A 23,381-nucleotide genomic window follows, 5' to 3' on the forward strand; every position below is an offset into this window, starting at 1 on the left:
GGCCCAGTATAGGAGAGAATAGTCTCACCACTATGATTCCTGAACACCCCCAGTCGGTCCTTGGCATCCCAAAGCACTACCGTCGAAATTCAGCTTAAAGCAATTATTGGGGGGAGACTCCCACTCAGTCATGATTGGCATCCTTTGGGGGCCTACCACCATGTAGGCAAGAAGACACCAATTCCATCGAAGGGAGACACCGGGCTGAGGAGCAAATTCCTTCCTAGTGTGGAGACAGCTGGAAACTATACCCATAGCGCAAGAGACCGTATTATCCAAATTGCTGAACTTGGAATTGAATCTCCGATTATTTCTTTCAAGACAAAGACACCAAGGGATGTGAGCAAGGCAAGCAGAGAGCAGAATCTTGCCAATTTTAGGGAGGCGAGTCCCAAGCACCATCTGAAAAGTGTAAAATAGATCCTGATGGAGGCCCACCTGAATGCCGATTTTCTGAAACACTACCATCCAAACTCTCCAAGAAAAGCTACAATGTAGAAAAACATGTTGTATTGACTCCTCACAAATGCCACATAGGGGGCAGGTAGCAACCGGGGCAGTGAAACCTCTCCTGTGAAGATTGTCCGTCGTGAGGATTTGCTCTCTGATGGCTGTCCAAAAAAAGAATTTTACTTTGTTAGGCGTTGAAAGTCTTCACGCAAGATTTGCGTTGTTCTCTGACTAACTAGGGACAGCTTCCCTGATGTGGGAATAGGCTGAAGCGACTATGAATGTACCACTGATGCTAGGCTTCCAAATCAGCTTATCTAGTACTCACTCCCGGAGGATGGTACTACTAAGACTGGAAAGAAGCGAGCAGAAGGCTACAACTTCATCATCATTCAAGCTTCGGCGGAAGAGAAGACTCCAAGAAAGATTACTCTAAGATTCTACTATCGAGCATGAAAGGTCCATAGCAATCATGTACAACCCTGAGTACTCCTCAGAGAAAAGGAAACGCAATACACGTCAATGCATGGCGAGATAATAGCAGAGAAAAAAAAATGAAAGATTTTTGGCAAAAATGACCTTTGATACTTCTAATACATCTCCTAAAACAGCAGACCACACCCTTCTGCATTGTGAATATGCTCATAAGACTTGGACCGAACTGATGGATAAAATCGGAATCTTATATTGCCCATCGCAAGATTTACATAACACAATTCGCACTTTGGTTAGCGCTCGTCTCCCAAAGTTGGGAAAAATTTTAATCTCTTGTTGTGTTGGGCACAATGCATAGAATTTATGGAAAGAAAGGACTAATCGAAAATTCAATTAGAAAGCTCTCCCTCGGAAAATTCTTTGTGATCAAATTATAGGTCAAGTAACCTCTTGGATTCTCCTTCGAAAAGAATTCTGCAATTTAAAGGGGACAAACATGCGAGGAAACTGGCAAAATATTAAAGGTATGTCTTATCCGGCAAAAGCCCCTAAAATGGTTGAATGGTCTAAACCCCTTCCTGGGCATTTTAAGTTAAATTTTGATGGAAGTGCTCTTGGATGTCCGGGTCCTGCTGGATATGGCGTTGTAATTCACGATGAAAACGCTAATCTTCTCTTCACATATGCGGGCCCAATTGGTATTTCTGACTCTACTTGTGCGGAGTTATATGGGCTGTACAACAGTCTGAAACTTTTCAAGGAAAAAAATGAAGGTGTTCTCTTAGTTGAAGGAGATTCTGAAGTCATTATCAGCTGGTGCACAAAGTCATCCAAACCACCTTGGCGTCATTGGGAGTTATTTGATGAAATCTGTAAGTTAATTTCTGCTTTTCAATGTACGTGGAAACATGTTCCAAGATCGGCTAATCATTTAGTCGATCCTCAAGCGAAAAAGGGCGTTTCCCTCCAACATCTTGTTGTGAAGGAAATGTCTTTATAGCTTCAAGGTTTGTAACCTTTCTTTAGTAATACATTCACACTTTCTTCTCAAAAAAAATACTGATATTTCTCAAAAAATAACTTTGAATCACAAATGGTTTGTTGTAGAAGAAACTAGACTAAAAGAGCTTTAATTTGATAACCAATTTGACATAAAAAGTTTAGTTCTTGAGTCTGTTATAACCACATGGTTTGCTTCATTTTGTAGCATGACCATCACCTACTTCAATGAAAATTTTCCTTCCATATAGATAGATTGACATGAAAGTTACTCCTTCTGAAACTAGATTTCGATATCTTTCATTCAAATATAATATTCCTTCATGAAATATACTTCTTTTAAGAGAGAATCTAATAGATTTCGGACTATGCACTTTGGCCAAATGAGTACGCTCACTTCTTTGGCCAATATGACCATTGACTCTACCGATATTTATTACAAGAAGATGTTACAAATACCTATACCTTACAGAACAAGGCCTTCCTCCACAACAAGATGTTGGAGGGAAACGCCTAATTTAGCCTAATTATCCGCTAGGTGATTAGCGGATCTAGGAATATAATTCCACTTACATTGCAAATGAGAAATTAAATTACAGATATCCTCAAATAGATCTCAGTGCTGCCAAGGAGGCTTAGAAGACTTCTTGCACCAATTGATGACGACTTTTGAATCACCTTCGAAGCAAAGAGGCCCCACCAGTCGTTGATGAAAAAGTTTTAAACCATTATATAACCCAGAAAGTTCGGTAGTGGTTGAATCAGACGCGCCAATTGGCCCAACAAATGAGAAGAGAAGATTTCCATTATCGTCATGGATAACCCCTCCAAATTCGGCAGGCCCGAGGCAGCCCAAGGCACTTCCATCAAAATTTAATTTGAAATGTCCCATTGGAGGAGGAGACCAAGTTTCCATGGCCGGGGGGCGAAAGGAGTAAGACATTTCCGCTATAAGTTGCCAATTTCCACGCAAATTTGTTCCTTTGAGATTTTGGAATTCTTTCCGCATATCCAGGAGGTAACTTGCCCAACAATTTTATTGCTAAATATATTTCTTGGAAGAGATTTTCTGTTGAATTTCCGATTATTCCTTTCTTTCCTTAAGGACTAGACGATATGACCAACACAACATGAGATAAGTAATTTTCCGAGCTTAAGAAGATGAGCACTTGTGACAGTGAGTATAGTAGATGTGAGATTTTGAGAGGGACAGTATTGCAGACCAATTTTGTTGATGAGTTCGGCCCAGCCAGAATGGGCATGATCGTAGTGTAACAGAATATGATATGTGGTTTCAGGAGTGGTTTGGCAAAACGGGCACAAGGGATCCAGAACATTTGTTCCTCAGCAAATTAATGAACCAAATGTTAGAATTTTGTTTGACACGCAATCCAAATGAAGAACTTCGCTCTCGGAGGTACAAGTAAGGACCATGCTATGGTGGCAGGATGGCTGGATTGAGTAGAGGGGGGAGAGAATAGGAAGTTGTAGGCAATAACAGTAGAAAACGTACCTTGTGGACATGAAGTCCATATGAGGGAGTTCGATGCATTTCTGAGTTGAACCGACTATAAACTCGTGACAAGATCAGCAGCTTTAAGAGCTTCGACATCCGTCAGTGCTCTACGAAAGTTTAAGTTCCACTCACCAGAATTTAGCCCGAGCGCAGATATGGTCGCATCTTTGTATCTAGCAAGAGAAAAAATTTGACAATGGCTAGTATTGAAGTTGCTTGGGTCCACCCACCAATTTGTCCAGAAGTTTGTCTGACAACTAGTACCATTGTAACACTAGACGGCATTTTTGAAAGTTGGCAACATCTGTACAATCTTTTTCCACACAGGAGATAATTTATAATATCTTCCACCTTCTGTCCACGCGCCAGAAATTTTTTTCTACTTTGGCCGCAACTATATCTCACCATATCAAGGTCGGTTGCATATTAAATTTCCAGATCCACTTCATAAGCAAGTCAGAATTTGTTGTTGCAGTATCACGGATCCCAAGACCACCCATTACAATAGGTTTACAAACATCAGCCCATTTGACAAGGCTATATTTTCTTTCCCCACTTTGCCCACCCCATAAAAATTTCCTCTTTAAGGAACTCAATTCTATTTCGAACAGAAGCAATGCATCGGTACAAAGAAAGAAAATAAGAAGGAATACCATGGAGACAAGATTTGATAAGTATAAGCTTACTAGCTTTGGACAAAAAATTTCCTCTCCAGGAAGCAAGTCTGCCTTCAAGACGCTCAATGACAGGGTGCCAAGCGGATTTTGAGGGTAAAATAAGGGACAAAGGAAGACCCAAATTTGTTCCCGAAGGGGAAGCTACTTTACATCCCAAATATCTAGCCATAAAATTTAAAACCGAAGGGTCAATATTGAAGCCAAAAATGGATGATTTAGCCCAACTTACCTTTTGTCCAGAAGACAGTTCAAAAAGGTTGAGCAAAGCCTTCATGTGGGAAATCTGACAATATCATCAACATACTGCAAAGGCAGAATATCTTGGTTGGGGTCATCAGAGACGGGATTGAGCCAACCCGAGCCTTTAGCGAACCGGACCATAGAAGCAAGATGCTCCCTGATGAGAGTGAAGAGAAAAGGAGACAGGGGGTCACCTTGTCTGATACCTCTTGTAGCACTAAAGAAACCGCACGGCTTTCCGTTTACAAGGACAGAATATGATGCAGTAGAGATATAATATCTCATCAAAAATTTCCACCTAGTCCCAAAACCCATTCAATCGAAGAGGTAATCAATTAATTTCCAATTTGTTCGGTCAAAAGCTTTTTCAAAATCTAAGAGTCTAAGAGTTCATGAGCAGCCACGGAAGAGTCCAAAATATTCCTATCACGAATAAAAGCACTTTGGCAGGGGTTTATGATTTTGAAAAGGTGGGCCTTAAGACGGTTTGCTAGCAGGCGAGCGATGACTTTATAGTAACTAGTAGTGAGGCTTATTGGTCTAAAATCTAGGGGGAGGGTAGAGGTGGATTTCTTTGGGGTTAAAGCAACGAAAGAAGCCCCTATGGCTTTATGGGTGATGCCGACATGGTGGAAATTTTGAGGCAAGTGAAAAGATAACAAAGACTTGCTCAATTTGAAGAGGATTCTTGACTTTCTTCTTGTTGGATTGACCTCAGTTCCATCCCAAAATGACTAGCCACTTAGGAGGCCAATTTTTCAACCTTATAACACAATCATTTTTCTTAACACTTCTCAATGTGTAACCTTTTTCAATTCAATAAACCCCACCACATCCAAGCTTAAACATGACGGGCCAAAGGCGTAGGCACAAACTCCTAACAGAGAATAAAAACTCCCACCTCATGGAACCCATACACAAATAACTTGAGGTAGACAAGCTAGGCCTAAACCCAAACACATCTTGCTCTGCTAACACTGTTAGATTGAGTCCAATTCTATCCCAAAATAACTTACCACTTAGGAAGCCTATTGTTCAACATTACAACCAAATCATTTTTCTTATTCTTGGCTTCACAACACGCGGCCACACACAGCCTAATTGGCACCCTTGCTACCAAAGTAAAACTCTCCCAAGAAAGAAAAAAACAAAATCTTCTTCTATGAATCTGGTTACAGAAACATATTCGTGAAAAAATTAGAGATACAGAGACCAAGGACAAGGGAGAAAACCAACAAAAGCTTAACGGACACCAGCAGTAATTAAACTGCACAAGAAGTAAATGAATTCGATTTGCGATATTGAACAACATGCCTCAAGTAACGTCAACAAGAAACAGATGGAACAAGGCTGACATGGGTGACAGTAATTCTTCCACTAATGCACTGATCAATAGCCCAAACAACAGAAGACAAAGCATAGTATTTTGTTAGCAAAACAGACACATTATGAATAGAGCTGAACCACTGCCTGATTACAAGTCAGAAATGTTTTGGCAGAAGTAGAGAAATTGCTTGCGCATGCCTCAGAACATCATCCTGTATACTTTGCTTTTCAAGATCCCAGCACTGATATTGTATATGCTGGTGTCAAGAACAATGATGCTCTGGGCAACCTGCCATTACAACTCATGAATACCACCCAAAGATTAATTTAAATAATCTTATCTGTCCCTAACAGCCATTGACTTCTTCGGCAACAATGTGAGAGCAGCACTTCCAAAACATGTTCACAAGTACAAGACAAAGCAGCAACATAATAGAAAAAACAAATAGACTAGGATAAATCAAGGAAAGAGTCTACCACAAAAAATTCACAAAGCCAAACACATGATCAAAGCTGAATGGCAACAACCATTAGCAGGGGGATATACAGAATGTGACATAAGATCCAAAGAAGATGAGACTAAAGACTAGAAGATTGGCGGTAAACCTAAAAGACTTATAACAGAGACTAAAGTATTACTAAGGCAGCAAGAATAGTAAGAGAGAGGAACTATAAGAAAGAGAAAAAGGAGAAAATTAATCTCCTTTTTTTCCTTTTTTTTCTTATTTTTCTTCTTTGCCTTCCTCTTCTTCTTTTCCATCTCCTTCTTTTCTCTCTGCTCTGATGCTATGTTAAATTTGCAAAACAAATTTGTGGGGGACATTAGGGTTTAGATACTCATCTCCCCATATTTATAACTTAGTCAATGACAAGAGGACCTTTGCTTTGATACTATGTTAAATCAAAACAAAGGTGTGGGGGAAATTGGGTTTAGATACTCATCTGTCAAATTTATAACTTAGTCAATGGCAAAAATTATAATATTGTCCTTGCTCCCCTTAAACTCTAAGATCTAGTTTTTAACATGGTTTTCGAACCCAACGAGTCCACCAATGACTTGGCCGGGTAAAGTCGGTTTTTCAATGGGCAGATCAGGTCAGACTCATCCCTTCTATTTTAGGGCAAGTCCTCCTCTCCTAACTTGCCTCAAGTCCAACTCTGGATTTTGGGTAACCTGAGTCGGGTCTTGAAGAACCCAGGTCAGCTCCCAATTCTAGGTCAAAACCCCAAGTTTCTACAAAAAAAAAAAAAAAAAAAAAAAAAAAAAAAAAAAATCCTGGAAAATAAAGAACTAAACAAAATTAAATTATATTTTCTAACAATTATAATCTTAAAACCAATACATTCCATGACATATTCATGATGGTGTACCAAGATACTTTCTCATAACAAGAAAAATACAAACTATTTAATCGAAATTTGAAAACTTGAGAGGTCTCAATCTTTTTATTTCATTCTCCTTGGAAGTACCATCTTAAATTTCAAAAACTCAAAAGAATTATGGAATTTTACATGGACAATATGGACTAAAGTGTACACTTGGCAGAGATGTGGTTTATTACCTGGAAAAGACAAATGAGAACTCATAGACTGAAATTTCATATGAAGGAAAGACACTTAATGCCCGAAGAATGAAAGGAAGAAGAAGATGAATTGCACAAGATCGGTGTTCCAAACATTGTGAAAGCATCCGAAAAGCCATATGAGTGAGATCCCAGAGCATATTTCTTACAAGAATTTCAGGAGAACCACAAGAATCCACTCCCTCAAGTTGTTGTGAGCTTCTTCCTGCTTCACATTCTTTTAAAGCAGAAACCAGTAATGAAGTTAATATGTGGCATATGCTTGATAAAGGCACTGGTCCAGAGACAAGAGACATGACCTCTTGATCTAAATTGGACTCAAGTAGGGATCCCTTTGGTAGTTGAATAAGTGGATCCCTACTCCACTGATATATTGCTGATTCTTCATTCTGAGGCATGCCTACAGAAAGACCAACCAATCTTAGAAGGAATGGTACAAGAGTTGATCCAACAATGTCCCAGGCATGATTATGCATCACGACGTCACAAAGTAATTCTGCAGTCTAGAAACAAAACAAAGAAAGCAAAACTAAAGGGTTATCATATAATGGGCGAATGAAGTACAAGAGAATAAGAGAAGGCTTTACCTGGTTAAGTAACTCAAAGTCATTAGGATTTATTTTCTTCAGTAGTAGGAGCAATCCTTTCCAGACAAACAACTCTAATGCATCAGCTTCAGCTCCTGCAACAATATCCAAAGACAAGGGAATTACTACTCAATCACATGCATGCTATCAGTAATATATACATGCCTGGTTCATAGAAGACATTAAGAGTCTAGACAAAGTGTACTGCCTCCAAATAGTTAAACTTCAAACACGATGTCATTCATATCAAATTTTGTGGCTTAGGCTTCTTCCGTGTCAATGGCATTTGCATGTCTCCCAAGCGTAAACAGGAAAAGGGCACAGAGAATACAACTTACGGGGATTCTTCATGAGATAACAAATTGCAGTCATAAACGAAATGACATAGTTTGAGGGACCGCAGTTCGGTTTCCCACCGACATCCTGTAAAAATTCAGAAGACCTATCTTAGACTTCTCGAGAAAAAAAACGCAGAGAACTCAAAGCGCAGTACTGTTGGAGACGGAAATAAAACACTTAAGCGTTTGTTGGCAAATAAGGATGAAAAATGAAAGCCAGCTGACTTATTTGAGGGTAAAGCAACAAGAAGCGCAAATGCATTTGCAGAAATAATTTGGCAGATCCTACCATAAAAAGAAAACGGTCAAATGACAGAGATGTGCTACCTTCACGAAACTGGAAAAGGCGTCGAGAAGGGAAGAGAAGAGCAAACATGGCTCGATACGGGTTGAAACTAAAATGAAGTCGACGACTGCAGGAACTGCAGTCGGCGGGATGCGCTCAAAGCTTTTCGTCAGCGAGTCAACAGAGAAAGAAATTGATTCGTTATCGGACGCAGACATCGTAGTTTCAGGGATTGAGGTGATCGAAATTTGAAAGTGTTCGACCGAATAACAGGTTTATGAATTGATAACGAGAACCTTTGAGTGGCGCGAAGGGTGTTTTCGAATCAGCTCAGTTCAGTAAACAGCGACTCGGTTTGTTTAGGAGAAAGACGGCGGCCCAACCTCGCGACCAGTCTCTTCCTAACCCTAGTATGGGATTTGGCACGCACGTTTCGGGGAGACGCCTGTTAGAAGCCGAGTTGTGGGGTGGGCCTCAACTCTTCTCTTTAATTTTTCACCGTTACTTTCTAGATGACAAATGTAATAGTTATTAAATTACTAGTTCTAATTACTCTCTTCCAATTTATTTTAAAGTATTTCAAATATTGTATTTAAATTTTACAAATTAAAAAATAAAATTTATTTATTATTTTAAATATTATTTTATCTTAATAATAAAAAATAGGATCTATCATTTAAGGTGTCATTTTTTAAACATTTATTTTTAAATTAATTTATTTAAATCACATAATGCATTTTGTCATTTATTTAAAATAAATAATGTATTTAAAAATTATTTTATTTTTAAAATTTAATTCAATATTGATATTTTTAGTTTATAGCTTTTTTATAGATAAAACTATCCTATAATTTTATTCTTAATACTAAAATTTAAATATTCTTTTGAAAAATCACATTTTCTTATTGTTTGTTGGGTCTCATTGGCAGTGCCTCGCACATGCGCCGGATGCTAACCTCTTGCCACTACAAGCCAAATGCTGGTCTCCTTACTGATCTCCACCTTCTGGTATGGATACCCTTTTGTCTTTCTGTTCTGTTCTTCGGATTACCTATGATTAAAGGTGATTAAAGCGAAGGCAGTGATAAATTCAGTCCGCATTTTGCAGAAGGAAGCACTCACCATTCACCTCTCAACATGCGGAAAGACTGGATTTTTTCCTTTCACCTGTTCCATTTAATGCTGCTTTTACCATTCGGTATCCACTGTTCATCTTTTCTTCCCAAGACTATGAATTGTTTAGCTGTGTATAATTGAACTACGTTTTGTTCCAGTTCTATTACTTGCATATGGCGAGGAAGGATTCTGTTCTCTGCACACTGACGGGGAGGATTGTCAATCTCTGCCACTGTACTGGAAAGTCACAAATCCCACCCTCTCTCCCTCGCACCTTCAAGGTTGGTTTCTGTTGGCAAAATTTTCCCTTCGTGGAATGACAAATAGCACTTTCAAAATTTTACTGTTCCAGAGCATCCTTCTTCACTGGTAGGAGCAGAACCGGTGACAAAAAAAATCCTCCTTTGCTATTTGTTGTGTGAGAAATGGAGGCGCATAATGAACTGGTTCATTTCTTTAACTTTGTTGAGAGACTATAATATTATACTAAATAAACCTTTATATTTTCGATTGTCCGACAAGACTTGCCGGGTTTCACACGTAGCGTTTATAAAAGAGATCACGCTCTAATTACACCTGAAAGTCATGTTTTCAGCCCTCTTCCAGACTGGTATGTTCAATCTGTACTAAACCTGTTTGTCCCTGACCATCTGAGTTCAGGACTTCCGCTTTTTTCCATTTATTTTGTCTTAATCGGCAAATGTATGTATGATTTTGCAGGACCAATACCTTGGCAGCTTACTTGATCACTCCAGTTATGGGCTCGCATTTCGCAATGTTCTTGGCAAAAATGGAGGGTCAGATGTCTAACCGATACTTGTTACCATATGTTCCTTCCATATTATGTTTATGTGAACGTTACATACACGTTTAGTTCTGCAGCGCAACAGTGTCTCTTTTCCTTAAATTAGATTGAGGACAGGTGGTTACTTGCAAATCAAATAGGTTTTATTGTTTCTTCTTCGTTGGTTTTGTAATCAGCATGAGATGACCTATTTAAAAAGTTTGTAATTTACAGTGCACGACGTCCCATTCTCCATGGTACTTTATGCTTCTGTCAGGCTTAATAGCACTATGAGATAAAATTCTACAAATTAAGCTTATGGAACTGTTGATGGAATTTGAAATTTAGAAACATGCGTACATGTGCATAAACCAGCAAATTCATTTCAGTGGCAGGATGATAGTATAAATAGTTTCATAGGATCTGCCCATACTCTCTGTCTCCCTCTCTCTTCTGCTCTCTCTGTCAACAACCTTCCTGTTTATTAATCTGGTTGATACTCGTACTTAAATGCAGAGACTTCTAAGTCAGCACTACCTCCAAAAGATGTTGAAAGGTACACAATTTTTCTTTGTTAATCTTAACTTGTTGTTTAAGTAATAATTACCTTGTTGGTTAAGTTTTTTCAAGGACATCCTTATGAAAAGAAAGTGACATACTTATGGAGGCTCTGCATATATTCTATACCCAGTTGTTTTGATTTTATTCACGGCCTACTGTGGTTTGTACTTTGCTCTTTCCTTCCAAACTAGTTATCACAAACACGTACTCCTGTTCATTTGTAGGTTTTTTTCTCAAATTTGTTGCACTTCTTCTTTGCTTTGATTTTTTTTGAGAAAGAGAGCGCTTTATTAAATTCTTTGCTTTGATTTTTTTTTTTTTTGAATATAAATTCTTTGCTTTGATTTGAAACTACCTCAAGAAAACTGGTGCATTTTATGGCTTTACTATTTGACGGTGTACTTTTAAGTCACCCCCATCTCTTTTCTTAATTAATGTGTTTTATTTGACCATGCCAGGTTCTTGTTTGTTGTTCAGGGTTCTGCAATTCTATCAAATGGATCTGGAACTAGTCACAGATTGCTTGTAAGATGTCGTTCTATTTCTTGATTCTACAAAATATCTTGCTAGTTTATAACACCATTACGTTTTCATATCAAAAGGAGAAAAAAATAGAAGGAAGAAAAAGAAACCGAAAAGGAGGGGGGAGGTCGACTAACAGCAAATTGGCACTAACAATGGGACATCTAATGAGATACAATGAAGAAGTTCCTTGATATTTCATTTTTCGTTCATTGTTGCTTCCATTTATTAAATAAACCCAATTCCTTGTTTCAGTAGATAGTCATGTTTCACATCATCTCAATTACTCAGCATTTGTCAGATCTGTGATCTACCAAATAAATAAACACTTAAGTTGAGTAGCCTGAAGCAAGTCTTAGGACATCTTTTATAAGCTTAATGGAGTCTCCATGTGAAGTTGTTTTTAATATTTGTACGAAGTAATATTGAACTAATTTGTGGTTGAAATGTAGGTGGACTCATATGCATATCTGCCTCCTAATTTTGACCATTCACTCGAGTGCCACTCTGCAGCTACACTTGTTGTTATTGAAAGAAGGTTTTATCTTTTTCCACATATTCATTGGTCAATGCATAAATAGTTTTTATCTGTCAATCTCTGTGTGTTATGTTTTAGTCCTTTGCAGACCTCCATGTATTCTTGAGTTTAGATCCTGACAAGTCCTTACTGGTGAAAATTATAGATATGAGTCTGTGTAGGGTCTCCTTTTGTGTTTTAAGAAGTAGTTGAAATCACTTTTTTGACATTGTTCTCTGGCACTTTATATGGGTGACAATAAATATCATGATGTTTAGTTGCTGCACTATTGAATTGATTTGGAGCTGTTGTATTATTGGAAATTTTATGGTTTGACTTTTCAAAACAAATCCATCTTCATTTTGTGCAAGATCAGACCTCGTAACCTTGTCAAAGCACTGAAAACCTGCTAGAACCATGGGTCACCACTCAAATAGATGCCATGAAAAATCTCAGATTTACTTCTCAGACACATTGTGGCTGATTAAATGAAGCATTGTTCATTATGTATTCATATTTTGTCTATGGAAATAAATAAAATAATTAAAAAATGATGATATCTAATTGTAAACCTTCTAAAGATTCCTGTCAATCTGCTTGTCTTATTCTTCTAACTTTTTTTAATGCCTCTGCTGATTCATTTTTTTGGTACTATAAATTGAGATGCAAGTCATTTCTCTTGTACTTTAAGGTTACATCGAATGATCTCAACCAACATGCTGTGAAGCTAATTACTCATTTCTAGGGTAGTCAGTATTTGATAAAAAAAAAAAGCTAAATATTTTTCTCTTACTGACTAGATACCTCAATTTAGAAAGTCATATGCCTGAACCAATTGTTGGTTCAACAAACATGCAGCCACTTCTTGAAACGCCTGGCGAGGTACTTTGATGTTCTTTTTTGGATCTTCGTTTAAGTTCCTGAAATAATTTTAGTAATTGTAAGATGTTGTTCTTAGTTTTAACTTTGAAGTTTATTTTTAGGTTGCTAATTTGGTGAGTAGCATTCTGTAACTTCTTTGTCATTCATTATTCAGGTTTTTGAACTCAGAAAGCTGCTTCCCACATCAGCTTCCTATGACTTCAATATCCATGTGAGCCAGTTCTAATTTATTATCACACTCTTTTAGCTGTTGTTGCCTAATATCAACTGTATTTATTCGGTCGAGTTTAGCACTTCAACAACATGTTTTAGTCTTGCAATTATGTATTTGTTTCAGTATTATCTTTTTTAGTTGGTCTCTTGGAGGGGTTTCCTGTCAAAATTAGGGATAATTAATTTTGGTGACATTATCAAGATTTAGATCCCAATTTGTCTTATGGGGATATCTTTCATATGAGGAACGTGTACCACTCCAAATCAGGCCTCTTTTACACTAAAAGTCTAACTATGTTGTTTTTTCTTGGGAGCAATTATTATTTTAGTCTTCTTGCATTACTGTAATATTCCTTCTGTATTTTCTCTTTCAGATTATGGATTTCCAACCAGGAGAATTTCTTAATGTGAAGGTTTGTTAAACATGTTCTCTTTCAGGCATTGATTTCTCAATTTTGATCATCTCACTCTTGTCCCATTGAAAGGAGCTAAAGGGCTCTGTCAATCTATTTCTCGCATTTTGTTTTTGTTTCATTGTGTTTTGGTAGTGTTAGATAGATTTGTTAACAAAGTGGAATTAATGGCTCAGGAGGTTCATTACAATCAGCATGGCTTGTTACTTCTAGAGGGACAGGGTATATATCGCTTGGGCGACAGCTGGTAAGGATTTTATTGGACAAGGAAATATTCTGAATGATTTGCTCTCCCCTTCGCCTATGTTGTGGAAATGGATAGTCTAAGTAGTATTGATGTGTTTCTTATTTTTTATTTTTGTATGCTAAATATTGGCTTTCATGTCTTTTTTCCCGAAATTAGGTATCCAGTTCAAGCAGGGGATGCCATTTGGATGGCACCATTTGTTCCTCAATGGTGAGATGAATTTATTTGTAATGGATGGTTCTCATTTTTTCTCAATTAGCTGTGACCTCTTCCTGATAATTGTTGATCCACAACCTGCTTTTCAGGTATGCAGCACTTGGGAAAAACCCTTCACGGTATCTTCTGTATAAAGATGTTAATAGAAATCCTTTGTAATTGTGTACCTTCCAATTTTAATGAATCCTAATTCTGATATAGCATCCATTCTCTGTAATCAAGAGATTTGGTGTACTTGCTAGACACTCTACGAGTTAAGCAAACCTTCTTGGTAAAATTCTGCTTTAGTATTTTAAAATGGCTTCTGTGATTGCAAGAATAAACCGTTGAATCTTGGTTCAGTTGGGTGGCCTAGATTTGAGGTGGTTTTTGGAGTAATAGCTCAATCCATGCTTTTAGTTAAGATTATGTCACAGTAAAATGGTCGTTTAGGGGATTAAGGCATCAGCCGCTACTCCATTTCTGATATAGAATGCGGGTTCTTGAAGCTGAGGATTTGCTTAATTGTTTGCATCCTTGAAATGTTTGCCTGGGATCAACCTTATACTCAGTAGAGAGGCTAAGCTGTGGATGGAGGTCTGCTGGCCTTCTGAGCTGATTGGTAGGGAGAAACACATCTTGATTGAAATCTGGTCTATTTGGTTCTACACCCAAAAAAAAAAAAAAAAATCTACGCCATAATTGGATATTAAACTAATAATGGCTTGTCTTTTCGTTATCATTATCCAATTAGGGGGGGTTAGTACACATGACTCAAGACATGATCTTCATGCGCATTACGCAGTTCATGTCCTGATGTCGTTAGGGAGAGCCAAAATTCATGTCATGTACATGAAGATACATGACTCAAGAGTTCATGTCTCAAGAGTAACGGGCGGAAAGTGTTTTCCGCCCGATTTTGAGAATCATCTACATGACTCTCGCGCGGGCTCTCTCTCGTCGAGCGGGGCTGTCTCTCGGGGGGCTCTCTGTCGCACACCCTCTTTGCCATTTCATTTCCACAGCCCTCTCTCCTTCCACAACCCTCTCTCGGTGTTGTCGGAGCCCTCTCTCTGTGTTGCCACAACCCTCTCTCGTTCCGCAACCGTCTCTCGTTCCCGCAGCCCTCTCTCGGTGTTGCCGCAACCCTCTCTCGTTCCGTCGCCGGCCGTCGCCGTTGCCTACTAGCCCGTCCCCGTCGCCATCGCCGTCGCCCACTAGCCCGTCGTCGTCGCCGTCGCCTACTAGCCCATCGTCGTCGCCATCGTCGTTGCCCTTTGGCTCGCAGCCGAGGAAGACGACGATGGTTTAATTTTTCCTAAGTTAGGAAAAATTAAACGATCTTCATAAAAATTATTAATTTATAATTTTTATTTATAAATAATTATTTTAATTTATTTAATATATTTATTTTACAGTTACTATATTAAAATAGTGATTTAATAGTCATAATTAAAAAATTGTTAAAATAAATATTTGATAAATTATTTTTGGCATAATTATCCGATTGCTATAGTTAATTAAACCAATAGTTTTAAATTTTGTGATAATATATTAATAATTAATAATACATAAAATATATTATATACAAATATATAGTGTGTTAAAGTTATGATTAGATCAATTTTTTCTCTTAAATTATTCATTTTTAGGTTAAAGTATATTATATGTTATTAATAAATTAATAACTCAACGTATTACTTTCGTTTTTGTTATTTATAATGTTATTTATTTATTATTTGTAATTAATCGTGTAGGTATTTAATTGGCTCATGTAATTACCATATTAATGTACAATAAAATATCTAATTCAATTAATAAATATATTAGTATATTTAATTATACATTAAATAACTTATTCGTGTAGTAATAATGGTTGTTTTACCTAATTTGGGGTTTAAGGATTATGTTGTAATTAAGTGCACTGTAAAGGTTTAGAAATTCTCTTGTTTTTTATGTTTTTCTCATGTTGGGGCACTAACACTGGAAACTGTTTTCCAGTGCACATGAAGTCGTCAACACTAACACAAATTCTTACCTGATCTTCATATACATGACATGACATGATCTTCATGTTGGACATGACTTGATCTTCAAGAATCCACTTTGGGGCACTAACCCCCCCTTAGTTTTGCCGTTGACTCAGTTCTCATATGAACAGTCTAGAGTAAGGAAAAAACAACAACTTACCACCTAAAAAGCCACTTTCACTGTTGTTATTTTTGAACTTGGAAAACAATCACAAGCTTTTAACAAATCAAGACAAAGGAAAACCGGAAAGATATATGACAAGTGTTAGAATCTACGGTTTCATGCTTAAAAGAGATTAGGGTTGAAAAGGAGAAAAGAGACGAGGTTAGAAGAAGAGGAGCATGAGTATGAGATGGGAGAAAACTAGGATGAATTTGATAAAAGGGACTAGAATAAGCTAATACATGATAATGAAAAAAACTTTAAAAACACTTCATAATTACAAGTTATGTCATTCTATAATCTTTAATACTCCCCTCAAACTGGTTCAAAGACATCAAATATTTCAAGTTTTGAGCAAGTAATTGCAAGTGGATCAGATGTTACAGACTTCATAAAAGTATCTACTAGCAGATTTTTGGAAGGAATACTGCATAGATATAAAACCAGCTTGTAGCTTCTCTCGAACAAAATGACAATCAATTTTGATGAGTTTTGTTCTTTCATAAAAAAAATTGGATGGACTCCAATATGAGTAGTTGCTTGATTCACAATGAAGTTGATTGGATTTGGTTATTAGGGAACCAAGTTTTGCTATTAGTGACTTGAGCCACAACAAGATATTACTACATGTGCCATGACCATGTATTCTGCCTTAGCACTAGATCTAGCCAAAACACTTTGTTTTTTACTTCTCCAAGTGATCAAGTTGCCTTCTATTGTAATGCAATATCCTGAAGTAGACTTACTATCCTTAAGTGAATCGGCCTAATCTGCATATGCAAATCCTTCAATATTAATATGCCCATGACAATTAAATAATAAACCTTGACCTGGATTTTTCTTCAAGTAACGAAGGATTTTTTTAATGTCAACCAGTGAGGCTGTCGGTTGATGCATAAATTGACCAATAACACTAACTGAATATGCTATATCTGGTCTTGTAACTGTGAGATAAATAAGTTTTCCAAATTAACATTGAAATCTTCCAACATCTACATTGTCCCCAGATTCAACTTATAATTTAATATTTGGTTTCATAGGTATATTAGCTGGGTTACAACCAAGTATCCATGTTTCTTATAATAGATCAAGCACACACTTTCTTTGAGATAAAACAATGCCATGGCGAGATTGGAGAACCTCTATATTGAGAATATATTTCAATAAACCAAGATCCTTGGTCTGAAACACCTTATTCAAATCCTTCGTAACTTGTTGAATGCCCAAAGAATCACTGCCTATGATGACAATACCATCCACATGAACAATCATAAGTATCACGCCTTGTGCAATGTTTTAGTGAAAACAAAATGATCACTCTTACATATTTTAAAACCAAGGTAGACCACATCCTTAATAAATTTATCAAACAAAGCACAAGGTCATTGTTTCAACCCATAAATGACCTTACTACCTTACTGAGGTGATGTACTTTCTGCCCTTCAGCCACATAATCAGGTGGTTGAACCATATAGACATCTTTAGATAAATCACCATCAAGAAATTTAATTTTAATGTCTAGCGAAGAAATAGACCTTTTAGAATTGGTGGCAAGAGAAATTAGAAATTGTACCGGATTCTGCTTGGCCACTAGAGAAAAGGTTCCATCATAGTCAATGTGATAGGATTGAGTATATTCTTTTGCCACTAGTCGTGCCTTGTGTTGAACAATCGTTACATCAAGATTGTTTTTCAAAGTAAAAAAATCATCAACAACCCTCAACATTTTTTGTAGGAGGGAGAGAGGATAATTCCCAAGTGTGATTGTTGTACAGAGTTTGTATTTCTTCATCCATGGCACCTTTCCACTTTGGATCATGTGAGGCCTCTTCCTAAGTGGTAGGAATAGTGGATAAAGACCAAGCTGCCAAACAAGTGACACAACTAGAGGACAATCTGTGAGTAGATAAAAAATGAGTAAGATGGTGAAAGGGAGAGAAGTGGGTTTCGTACATAGAGCAATAGGTCTAGTGTTATAAGGTGGACCAAACACATTAGGAGAAGATGGAGGGGAACTTACCTCATGAACATCAGAAGACTCCACAGGAGAGTGATCAACAAGAGGGGAGAAGACCTCAGTAGGTTGCTCATCATGTAAAATATGTTGCTGTGGTGGAACAAAATGTTTTGGCATCCTTGTAGAAAGTTGAAAACTTGGAGGAGAAACACTAGAATAAAAGGGCTAATCTTCAAAGAATGTAACATTGTTAAAAATAGATGTTTTCCTCGTAGAAGGATAATAACAAACATATCCTGTTTGGTTTTTGGAGTAACCAAGAAGATACATTTAACAACTCTAACATTGAATTTATTTTGAATGATGGAAGTTTTATGCACAAAGGAAACATACCCAAACACACGATGGGGTAACAGAAAAGGAGATGAGTTTGTGAATAATTTGAAAATGGTGTATGATCTTGTAAAACACTCAAAGAAATCCGATTAATAAGAAAACAAGTAGTAAGAACAACATGCCACTAATAATATTGAAGAACATTCATGGACAACGTAATGGTTCTTGCAACTTCTATAATATGCCAATTCTTTCTTGCATAAACATAGTCCATTGGGATGTGTAGGCACAACAGGATTGATGAATGGTGCCCTTCTTTTGACATAAATATTGAAAATGAGAAGAGAAATACTTTGTGGCATGATGAGGCCAAAAAATCTGAATTTTCTTGTTAAAATGGGTTTCAATCATATAAAAAAGGAATTAAAGATGCAAAAAATTTCCAATCTATTTCTCATTACATAAAGCCAAGTTACTCTAGAGTAGTCATCCAAAAAAATCACAAAATCGTTGAACTTTGAAATATTGGGTATATTAAACTGTCCCCTACAACGGAGTAAACCAAAAAAAATAAACTTTAAGCTACTTTATCTTGTCTAGGTAGAAAAACAAACCTATGATGCTTCACTAGCTCACAAAACGCACAACTTAATTTAGTAAGAGACAAGCAAGATGAAAGCAATGTTTTAAAACTAGCCAACGAGGGATGATCAAGCCTATTGTGTCACTATTGTGCACCTTGATTTGTTGTTGCTACGATTATTAGAATTGAAGAGTCCAAGAAGTAGATACTTCCTCTCACATGGCTGTCACCAAGCACTTGTTTTATCTTGATGTCTTGAAATACAAAATCAAAAGGAAAAAATGTTACAAAATAGTTAGTTTTTTGGTCAATTCACTAATAGACATGTGGCTCAATGGAAACTTGGGAACAAACAAAACATTGTCAAGTGTTAGGGAAGAGGATATATGAGAAGTACTTGTACCGTGAACTTTGGTTTAGGACCCATCTGTAATAAGATACAAATCAGTCTATAGCATAAGGAGACAAAGAGGATAAGTTGCCAACTTTACTATTAAGATGTTCATAGGTGCCAGAATCAATGATCCAAGAATAATTGGAACATGAAACAAAAGAGAATGTACCAATAGTAACAACAGTCGTTGTAGGGAGTACTTTGAAGAGCGACCTTTAGGGTTTTGACTTTTGTAAAAAGTAATAGTCCTCCTCTATGAGACTCATCTTTCCTTTAGAGGGGTTTGAAGTGACCTCTCTGCTGGTTTCTAGAGCAGTAGTTGATGCATAGTTGGCCTTAAAACAATCCAATTCTAATGCAAATTCTAACACTTTTTCACCATTTAATTATTGAGGGCACCAAAAATACACTTCCTGTTCTAACTAGAATTTGAGAAGTTAGAAGTAGATTCCTTTGCCTCTACCACCATATCTACCTAATCTTCCTCTTCCTCTACCAAAACTGCTCCCCCTTCCTTGGGAGAACATGTTTCCTACTAGTTAGGCTGAGATGTCGCTCTTTGGCTAAAATCTTGAGCATGATTACACAAACATCATCAAAAGAAGGTATAGTAGAAGGTACAAGAGATTTTATAAAATTGAGGTAGGACTTCAAGTTGGCAAGCCATATGACAGAAACAAGTCCTTCCCTTTGTCTTTCTTGAGTTGTAATGTTAGTGGAATATGACTGTGCAATTTTCCATTCTTGTGGGAGGCCTCTAAATGTAGCAAAGTATTCATAAAGGTTGTCACATTACTTTGTGATGTACATCTCTTGAAATATATCATAAATCTTTTTAAGATTATCGAGTGATATGTAATTTAGAATAAGTTACCCAAACATCTTTGGCTATATCCAAGTGAATAAACTTGTTAGTAATTGATTCTTCCATGCTATTGATCAAGTAGCTTATGACTAAAGTATGTTCCTTTAACCACTTTTGATAGGAAGAATCATCTTCATTAATAGGTGCTTGTGTCAAGCGTCCAACAATACCTCTTATAATAAGAAACTTTTTGATAGATTGGGACCAAGATGAATAATTACTTATTCTATTGAGGGGAATAGTGGTGATTCGTAAAAAATCATGATTGCTAAGTTCAACATAGGAAGAGGAACCCTTATATGAGTTTCTTGCCATATTAGGCTAAGCCACAAACCAAAAAACTTTTTACATGCTCAAGAGGGTAAGGAGTTAACACAACTTGATATTATGTTCGGAGGAGAATCAACAACTTAAAGTAGAGAAACAACAATGGCAAAAAAATTAAAATAAAACTTTTGATAAGAAAATTCCATTAAGGCATATATCAAAATGCATGGCATAGATGAACTAGTGAATAAATAAGATATGGCTAGAATAGATTAGTTACTGAATTAAGCAATAGATTCCCACGAAAATATTGAAAATGTTAGAGGAATCAAAACACTTAAAAGAAGAAAATTTTCATTCAGCCAACTACTCCAAACCCTAACTTAGGATTTAATGATTTTGAGGAGTTAAAAAAAATTCATACACTAATAGCTTGAACTAGTAATGAATAGAGGACTGTACAAAAATCAAAGGAGAATTTTATGGCAGCAATCAAATAAATCTTTGAAGGCATTAACTATCCAACACAAAAAACTACCTTTCAGCCTTCATATGCACAACAAAAATGAACTTTTCTAAGAATAATCAAAACTTAATTTGAAGGACAAACAAGAGGCTTAGATAGAGAATATAGAGAACTAAAAACACAAAATAAAGATGATTTAAGAACCTAAACTCGCCTTGACTCAGCATGACTCATTTTTTGTGTGACTCCGCTTGACTCAATCACTCACTATCAAAGCTGCTATATGTTATCCGCTAGGGTTTGACTTCGGCTTGATTATTACCTTGGATTATTTTCAGCTTATTAAAATGTGCATAACTTTATTATTCAAGGATGGACTCACTGCATATTATTTCATGTGTCCTTATTACTCTTAAGGATTTTCATTATTTACTGGTTGTCTGCTGCTATATAACTGCATATTTAGTACATGTTATTTGGGCATTGGCCCATTATCGCAATCACTATTATGTCTCTTTGATTGAGACATTATTATTGAAGAAGAAATCTTTGGTTGCTTGCCTTAGGTTCATTATTTGCTAAATGTTGTCAGCATTGGTTCATTGGTTCATATGACGAAGAATTTGAATTACTTAGGAAAATAGAGCACATGATGACCCCGGCTTCTTCATGTTATCTTCCTCATCACCCATTAACCTTTTATTATTTTTTAACCTTTCTCCTAACGTTCTTTATTTGACTCTCATATACCCTTTTGGCCAACCATTTTTTGAAGCGTTGCTTTGGTTGGTCCTCTTTATATATATATACGAGTGTTTTTAAGTCTATTGAGACTTTTTATTGGTACCCTTGGATTTTTTATTGCCATCATGTGAATGACATGTATCGCCCACTTTAGTGATTATTATCACTATATTTGTTCGAAATCATTTGATGTTGGTTTCGACTTATATTTTATCACCCATTTCTACCCTCTAAGAGTCTGTACCTGATTTCGTACTTATCCTTCAAAAATCGTGATGGAGGAGATTATTATTATATCTATGTTATTTGTTTGAAGCTAGGATCATTGCCATTACCTCCCAGTTTGAGGAGGAGTGTTGGAAGATATGATGTAATTAGGATGTCATTGATGTAATTAGTTTATGTTTTCTATCTCTTCTTCACTCTTACTAGGGTGAATGGTATAATTATAATATTTTACTTTTATCATTTATAAATAAAGCTTAATGTAGAAGTTAGGATCCCATGAGAAGGACTCTAGGTTACCGTTGAAGAAGAATGAGAGAAGAGAGAGAGAGGAGAGAGGAAGGAGAAGGACATGTGAGAGGAGAGTTTTGATTAAGTGAAGGAGAGAATGCGTCAAGGGAGAAGAGAGGGTGGTTGGATGATTTTTGAAAGAGAGGAGAAGGGTTGAATGCCTTACCTCTTAGCCAAAGCTCTTATTTATAGTGTCACAATGCCTTTAGGGCTACAACTCACTAGATTAAAAAACATAATCAAACAACATATTTACATCTTTGTGCCATCCTTATGGAACTTATCATAAATTATCACTTTGCCACTCCTTTGATGTGTGGGCTTCTAGCCTTGAGCTTGTGGGCTTGAGCCCATCTTCCAACACTCCCTCTCAAGCTGGAGGAGAAAATTCATCATAAATACCCTGCTTGCCATATATATAAGATAAAATTTTGGATGTAACTGGTTTGGTAAGGATATTAGCTACTTGTTCTTGAGATGAAACATATTTAAGAGAGATTATTCCTGCTTGAAACTTTTCCCGTATAAAATAACAATCTACCTCAATATGTTTAGTTCTTTCATGGAAGACTGAATTTGACGTAATGTGAATAGCTGCTTGATTATCACAATGTAGGCCCATGAAGCCTCCTTTATAAAATCCCAATTCGTTAAGAAGAGTTTTTATCCATAAAAGTTCACTTACAGTGTGAGTCATAGCTTGGTATTCTGCTTCAGTACTAGATCATGCAACCACATTTTGATTTTTACTTTTCCATGTGACCAAGTTCTCCCAACAAGGGTACAATACCCAAACATAGATTTTCTATCATCGGGTGATCCAACCGAGAAACCTTCCATATTGAAGTGCCCATGTTTTTTATATTACAATCCTTTTCCTGAAGCATCTTTTAGGTATCATAGTATTCTCTCCAAAGCTTGCCAATGTGTAATTTGTAGTTTGTGCATGGATTGACTTACCATGCTCACAACATATGATATATTTGGCCTAGTTACCGTAAGATAGATCAGTTTTCCTACGAGTCTTTGATATTTTCCAGTGTCAACATTTTCTCCAGTCGTAGCACACAAATTTTTATTTGCATCCATAGGTGTATCAATTGGTCTACAACCCTTCATTCTTATTTCTTCAAGAAGATCCAAAGTGTATTTTCTTTTAAACAATATTATCCT

General features: G+C 36.7%; 2 protein-coding genes across 6 annotated transcripts in view; one reads left to right on the plus strand and one right to left on the minus strand.

Annotated features, from left to right (window-relative positions):
- The window catches only part of LOC137948213 (uncharacterized), a 46,101-nt gene extending 37,362 nt beyond the window's left edge, over nt 1-8,739 (minus strand). For 2 of the 4 annotated variants that reach the window (XM_068794214.1, XM_068794213.1), the window contains exons 1-4: nt 8,479-8,739; nt 8,152-8,236; nt 7,814-7,908; nt 7,206-7,729 (exon numbers count right to left, since the gene is read on the minus strand). In XM_068794214.1, the coding sequence (XP_068650315.1) occupies nt 7,206-7,729; nt 7,814-7,908; nt 8,152-8,236; nt 8,479-8,655 (881 nt within the window). In that variant the 5' untranslated portion in view covers nt 8,656-8,739. Of the gene's footprint in view, nt 1-7,205; nt 7,730-7,813; nt 7,909-8,151; nt 8,237-8,478 lie in introns of those variants that run through there. The other 2 variants (XM_068794216.1, XM_068794215.1) reach the window with 2 other exon arrangements.
- Nucleotides 8,740-9,378: 639 nt separating this feature from the next.
- On the plus strand, nt 9,379-14,224 carry LOC137948570 ((S)-ureidoglycine aminohydrolase). Of its 2 annotated transcripts, XM_068794657.1 has the most exons (14): nt 9,379-9,445; nt 9,546-9,635; nt 9,712-9,834; nt 10,076-10,163; nt 10,274-10,350; nt 10,854-10,893; nt 11,357-11,423; nt 11,873-11,958; nt 12,738-12,819; nt 12,974-13,030; nt 13,407-13,445; nt 13,622-13,692; nt 13,849-13,902; nt 13,998-14,224. In XM_068794657.1, the coding sequence occupies exons 2-14, from the start codon at nt 9,575-9,577 to the stop codon at nt 14,065-14,067; spliced, it is 915 nt and encodes a 304-aa protein (XP_068650758.1). In that variant the 5' UTR covers nt 9,379-9,445; nt 9,546-9,574; the 3' UTR covers nt 14,068-14,224. The 2 variants fall into 2 exon arrangements, with proteins under 2 accessions (XP_068650758.1, XP_068650757.1); XM_068794656.1 differs by lacking the exon at nt 9,379-9,445 and having other exon boundaries at nt 9,452-9,635.
- Nucleotides 14,225-23,381: the final 9,157 nt, after the last annotated feature.

Source organism: Aristolochia californica, unplaced genomic scaffold, assembly GCF_029961685.1.
Source record: "Aristolochia californica isolate CCGP_79_NKW_82.1479 unplaced genomic scaffold, dmAriCali1.0.hap1 SCAF_13, whole genome shotgun sequence".
In the NCBI taxonomy this organism is placed as follows: Eukaryota; Viridiplantae; Streptophyta; class Magnoliopsida; order Piperales; family Aristolochiaceae; genus Aristolochia; species Aristolochia californica.

Coding starts and splice junctions, on each gene's coding strand:
- LOC137948570 (XM_068794657.1), top strand. CDS start 9,575: ATGCGGAAAGACTGGATTTTTTCCTTTCACCTGTTCCATTTAATGCTG. Junction 10,351..10,853: donor GTTCTTGGCAAAAATGGAGG/GTCAGATGTCTA, acceptor ACTTAAATGCAG/AGACTTCTAAGTCAGCACTA. Junction 13,693..13,848: donor TATCGCTTGGGCGACAGCTG/GTAAGGATTTTA, acceptor TCCCGAAATTAG/GTATCCAGTTCAAGCAGGGG.